At 37.1% G+C, this 6121-nt stretch overlaps 1 protein-coding gene across 1 annotated transcript; it reads right to left on the bottom strand.

Moving 5' to 3' along the window:
• Nucleotides 1-487: 487 nt before the first annotated feature.
• Nucleotides 488-3435, bottom strand: LOC144639608 (uncharacterized; the record flags this gene model as incomplete). The annotated part of the gene is made up of 4 exons (XM_078498891.1): nucleotides 488-690; nucleotides 1631-1719; nucleotides 2483-2553; nucleotides 3315-3435. Coding segments are annotated over 4 exons (484 nt in total), but the record flags the coding sequence as incomplete, so codon positions are not given.
• Between the last annotated feature and the right edge of the window lie 2686 nt (nucleotides 3436-6121).

Below are 6121 nucleotides of genomic sequence, written 5' to 3'. Positions count from 1 at the left end.
CTTTGGAACGACTTTGATTCAGACACCCTACTTTTCATGTGTCGATCCTAATTCATAAATTATTATAATGTATTTTTACTGGTTTTATTGGAACTGTATAAGGAACGGCCTTGGAACAGCCAAAAAGTATGGCGTCTGAATCAAGAGGCGTACTTTTGTCAATTTGGGTCAGTCCAAATTCGAATTGAGTTCGGCTCATGAAAAGCTTGGTGTCTGAACCGGGCCTAAGTCACCATTTTGATCAGACAAAACAAAAGTGAGGTCAGACATCATATCGCAGTACTGCTCTATGATGTGAACCTGCTAAACTTATGCATTATCAATGCAGAACATTAGTGTTTGAACTGGAAAGCAAAATAAAATGTTGTTTGGACATTCTGTTTGACCACAGTTGGAATTTCATTGGACATTGGCAAATGGTGGTCAGACAGTGTCCGATGTCCGACAGTTATTTGCAGCCCTTTCAACAACAACAACAACAACAAACCTTTCCTGACACCAGCAAGTTGTTCTTCTTCAAGGGACATCTCATTACTCTCTCGTCTGGGAGAAGGAAATGCTGGCATTGTTGCATCCACGTCAGGGCTTTTAGGTGCCACTGGGGAGGTGCCAGGAGGTACCAGTTCTCCTAAGGAGTTTGTGGGGGTTCCCACAGGGGACCGTGGAGAGTCAGTTGAGACAGCCCTTGGTCTGTTCCAGAGTAAAAGTTGGTGTAAAAAATCTAAAGTGTAAAGCATTTGAAGTCATCACATTGAATGTCATTGAAAAATAGGTCTGCAATGTGTATGCACACCTACTGGAATTTTTTTATCTGCAAAAAAATTCCAAACAGCTTATCAAGAAATCCAGCACTGTTACAGTAATTTTTCTAAATCTTCCTCTGAAATGTCAGAGAGACAAGAAATCATCACTATTTTGTAAACCACCTCAGGCCACTGCACACTAAAGGCAAGTTTTTTTTTTTTTTGCTTAAAAATACGTAAAATTGTAGGTTTGGACTACTAAAAGAATAATACTACTTGCCCTTGTTTTCTTTGAGAGACAGTCAACAACTCTGCTGCACCTCTTTGACTATTTACTCAAAGAAAACTTGGGCTCATAGTCTAATTGCTAATTGGGGGGTATATCAATAATTTTTATATATTCAGTGCTACTGTACATCATTTTAAATTCATTATATTAATTTTGATAGTTGTGGTCGTTCTAATCCACAAGTTTACAAGTTTGTGCAGGTCATGGGAATAACAACAAAACTAAATTTCTCTAGAGAAAATTTAAATAATGCATAAAACCATAAACTATATTCAGGGTTCGTACACTTTTTGAGGCCAAAAAGTCAAGGACTTTTCAAGGACTTTCCAGGATCCTTCTTGGAAATTTCAAGGACTTTTTTTTCATGAAATTTACCCCAAATCAACGGTTGATGTGCTTGCTGAAGAACTAAAAAAATCGCTTGTTTTGGCAGTCTTCTCATTGCCTTGAAGCCTTATGACGTTCAATAAAAATATTAAGGACCGAAAACCAATTTCAAGGACTTTCAAGGCCTTGAATTTTTATTTTGAGATTCAAGGACTTTCAAGGACTTTCAAGGTGCGTGCGAACCCTGTATTACTAGCATTGATACTAGTACCTAAAAGGAGTTCTTATTGGTGTATCTGCTGTGGAACTTGAACCTTTCCTGTCATTTTGCTGTAGTCTTTCCATGTGCTGATGAAGCAACTAAGACAAACAGAACCCAGTATCATAGAAGTATTTTCATTTGAGTGTTGAAAGTAATTCACATTTGCTTTAGTTTTGTATTCCTATGCTTAGTAATTGGTTAAAAAACACTTGTGCAACAAACGAGATTGAAGTAAAACCAAAACCAATTGAGACTTATTAGCATATATGTTTTCCCACACTTTGTACCGGCTACATATATTTACTTTAAGATTTGATTGGTTCATCGGATTGCCTGTGTCCTTGGTGATTGGTCACAGTGATTATCTTGGTGTTTTGCTTTTATGACACTTCATCAAAAAATCGCTCTATCACATAATAATAATAACAATAATAATAATAATAATAATAATAATGATGATGATGATGATGATGATGATGATGATGATGATGATGATGATAATAATAATAAGCAAATGTTTATCCAGGATAACCCTTCAGTACATGCGTACTGTTATTAACAGGGTCTGCTCCATTTTTAAAATCCAACATGTTTGTACCTTCATGTACTTTAAAAATAATGAAGTTAGTATGTGCAATGAGATTCACTGAAAGCCATTCACCAAAACTCCGTGGAAACACTGTCATCTATTTTAGCATAATTTTTCTTGTTGCACAGATTTTGAAAACATTTAGTGGTTTAAAAGAACTCAAAAGAGGGTTTTCTAATTCAAAAGAAATTTAAAACCATGTGACATGTGGAGCAGGATAGTCTTTAATTTGTGGATAAAAACTGCTCCATAAAGTCAAATTTCTGACTCACCTCAGAATGTCTTTCGTGAAGGGTGTGGTATTCACGTTTCATCTCCGCTATCCTCTCATCCTGTCGTTCAACTGAAAACAAAAACAATTTATTAGAACATGCAAATTACTGAAAGTACTACAATATTTCAAAGTACTACAATATTGTGGTGTTTAAAGTTGTTAACAATGGTTTAGCATCAAGGAAATTGCAATATTATTGTTCTGGGGACAAGGTTAAAATACATTCTTAATAAGGTATACCCCATAAGTTGTTAAGCATAAGGTTTAATTATTCAGTGGCAGTGATCCACTGCCCCATGACAATGTATTTCATACTCAGGGCTGTCATTAAGTTTTTATGCAGCCGTAACATTGAAATTATCACCCGTAGCATTTCGTTCTGAATGCAAGTATAAAGTAACACAAATCAACAGTTTCACCCGTAACATTGAGTGAGCTCAGCCGTAACAGGTGTTACGGGTTACGGCCCTTAATGACAGCCCTGATACTGTTTTTGTTGTATTAATTTAAGACCACTCTTGTGGTGTGACAGTGCTGGGCTTTGGTTGGTTGACGGCATACCACAACCTGCTCCCCCAAGCACTACAAGATCATGTTTAACCCCAGCACTGGTTGCTAAAACTACCAAGATGGTAATAAACCATTGACTCATATGGTTTAATTCAGTGTAAAAACTGAAATGTAGGATGAAGTGGTTATTATATTTCATATATACAGCACAAAGTTTTACTGTAAACAATTAATACATTATTAGACTTGGTGTCTGTGATTTATAAACATTAAAACATCAAAAGCAGAACACACTACTTTAGAAGGCAGCAGGCACTCACTGTGATCTTGGTAGCTTTTGATGCGAGAGTCCAGACTTTTATTGTCATGTTCAAGTGTGTCAATCTGCTTCTGGGTTTCTCTCTTTTCAACTTCAATCTGATCTTCAATCTCAAGGTATCTCTGCAATGATAGCATATAATAGTAAGCTCCAATACTCTATCACTATTCTTTTCAGGAATTAGGGAAAGTCAGGATTATTCTGGTTATTCATGTGCTCTACTCCTTCCACTCACTGACAAAGCTGATTTAAAATGTAATTGTCGTTTAGCTTACCGGTAAATCAAATTTATTTGTTTTTAGACTCATTGTGGTAATTTCAAATGAAACTTCTTAACAATATTGGGATTTAAGAAATGTTTACGTTAATAAAGGATTTTTCTTCAGATATCACAAGTTTGTCAAAATGCTGTGGCCGCTAAAAATAGTAACAATCAACTTTAGCCTTAACTTCCCTGGCGTTCTTTTATGAAACTAGATAAAGTAAGGAATTTTTTCGAAATGAACGAAATTTTCCCATTTTGGTGCGAAGATTTTCAATGGGTTTCACATGACAGCATACCGGAGTTCACACTTTTTCGATTCACAAAGTCCCTATATTTACAATTACTGAGTATGAACCCGAAATGTTGTGTTTATTTTTTGCAAGAGAGACTAAGCAAGATGAGAAGGCAGTATTAAACATGCCACTTGTTTAGGGTTAGACCATTGATCAATGTAATGTTGTGAAAGCAACAAAGATATATTTAATAGTGTGTGCTGTTAACTGAAATCAACAAGAGATTTTAATTAGTTGTATGATATAAATTCATTGTTTAATTAATTATTAACTTATTAAACCATGTTAATATTAATAAATTAATAACTTGAATGATTAATAAATTGAATAATTAATTAGTTTGGGCGACCAACCTGAAGGGCTGGGCACCCTACCTGGCAGGGTTGGGAGCCTGAAGGGCTCCCAGAAAATTTCCTTAGAGCACAGCCTTGGGGTTGAATTTCTTTATCTCTTGAGTGGGCCTTACAAATTATCTCCAACAAGACCCACCAAACGGCATGTACTAAAACCAGGAACACCAGAACACCCGGAACACCAAGGAACACCCCAGAACATCACGGAACACCCCTGAACATTCCGGAACACCCCGGGAACACCGAAATTTTATTAGAATATTTTAGGAATTTGACAGTATTCTAGCGGCTTTGCATATACTAAATCCCGAAACGAAATGAAACGAAACGATTACCTTTCACTTCGGTTTGCTTGAGGTTAGTTCCACTCCGGTTTGCTTGTGGTTAGTTCCACTCTGGTCTGCTTGCGGTTAGCTTTCACTCAGGTTTGCTTGCGGTTAGCCTTTATTTCTTGGTTAGGTTTCGTTTTATTTCGCTTTATTTCGGCAGTTACTAAAACCCGAGACGACAAGACAATGAAACCACCGAAACGAAAAGAAACCCAAACCAACAAATAAAAGCTAACCGCAAGCAAACCTGAGTAAAAGCTAACCGCAAGCAGACCAGAGTGGAACTAACTGCAGGCAAACCGGAGTGGAACTAACTGCAAGCAATCCGGAGTGGAACTAACCGCAAGCAAACCGGAGTGAAAGCTAATCGTTTCGTTTCATTTCGCTAAAATACTGTCAAATTCCTAAAAAATTCTGATAAAATTGTGGTGTTCCGTTGTGTTCCGTGGTGTTCCGTGATGTTCCGGGGTGTTCCGGTGTTCCTGGTTTTAGTACATGCCCCACCAAACAGTTGGTTCATTAATAAGTATTTTAAGGGGCTATTCAAGTGAGAAATCAAGAAAAGAGATGTAAGTAGTAACCCTTCTGTAGGTATGTGAATTAGAATGGGGTACCATTTTCTCTTGAAGGTATAGGAAAGGGGGACCTTTTCTGTCAAAAATGGTTTATGAAAGGGTAAGGGTTTGGACCTCAGAGCCGAGCCTCCTTTAGCGAGCAAGCAGGCTCTTTATTCGCGGGCAATGTGATTCGAGAGCTTTTTTGTTCATGGGGTCGCTACGCTTGCCAAAACTCGCACCACTCACGCAGTGCTTGAAGAGAGATTCACGTTGTGCCTGAATAGAGAACCTGCTTGCAGGCTAAGCCTCCTTACATAAAAATATTTTGAAGTACCCTCTCCCTGCTTTTGATCAACACTGTTAAAAAAACATCACTGCCAGATATTAGAGGATGTTCAAGGTATGCATGCCAAACAGTGTGCATAACATATATCAACGTTGAAATATGCGTGTCAAAACAAATGTTGAACCCTTGAAGAACCCTTAGCCTACTGAATGAAAGTGCTTCTACCAATAATATTTGTCGGCAATATAAACCTATCTTTGAAATTGATATATAGTTTTTCTGTCACATGGAAAACCAATATATCATCACAAGAAAAAAATGACACTTAGAACATCAGATAGTGAACTAGAAGTCTTAAAGTAAACATTTAAAAATATCTGACACATGTTTCAAGTTTACAGTACAGTCAGTGCAGGCTGTGGTCAGGAAGTAAATAATTGTCTTATTACCGTATTTTCTCGATTAAACGCCCCCGGCGTTTATTTCAAACTTGGCCCGATAGGGCCGGCGTTTATTTGAATTCAGGAGTTTTTTCAAGCCCTATGTTTCTAAGTAACGATTTTTATTCATTATTCTTGGCAGCTTTATAATTAGACATTGTTTTTAAATTATATTAAACCTTTAAAAATTGTTTAAGGGGTTTATTTTCAAATACAACTTGGAGACCCGGCGTTTATTCGGGGCCCGGCGTTTAATCGAGAAAATACGGTAACTGATTACATTTC

Source organism: Oculina patagonica, unplaced genomic scaffold (assembly GCF_052425735.1).
Source record: "Oculina patagonica isolate OP01 unplaced genomic scaffold, crgOcupat unplaced1102, whole genome shotgun sequence".
Classification (NCBI taxonomy): Eukaryota; Metazoa; Cnidaria; class Anthozoa; order Scleractinia; family Oculinidae; genus Oculina; species Oculina patagonica.
The sequence above is the reverse complement of the archived record's forward strand: the minus strand, read 5'-3'. Positions and strand labels throughout refer to the sequence as shown.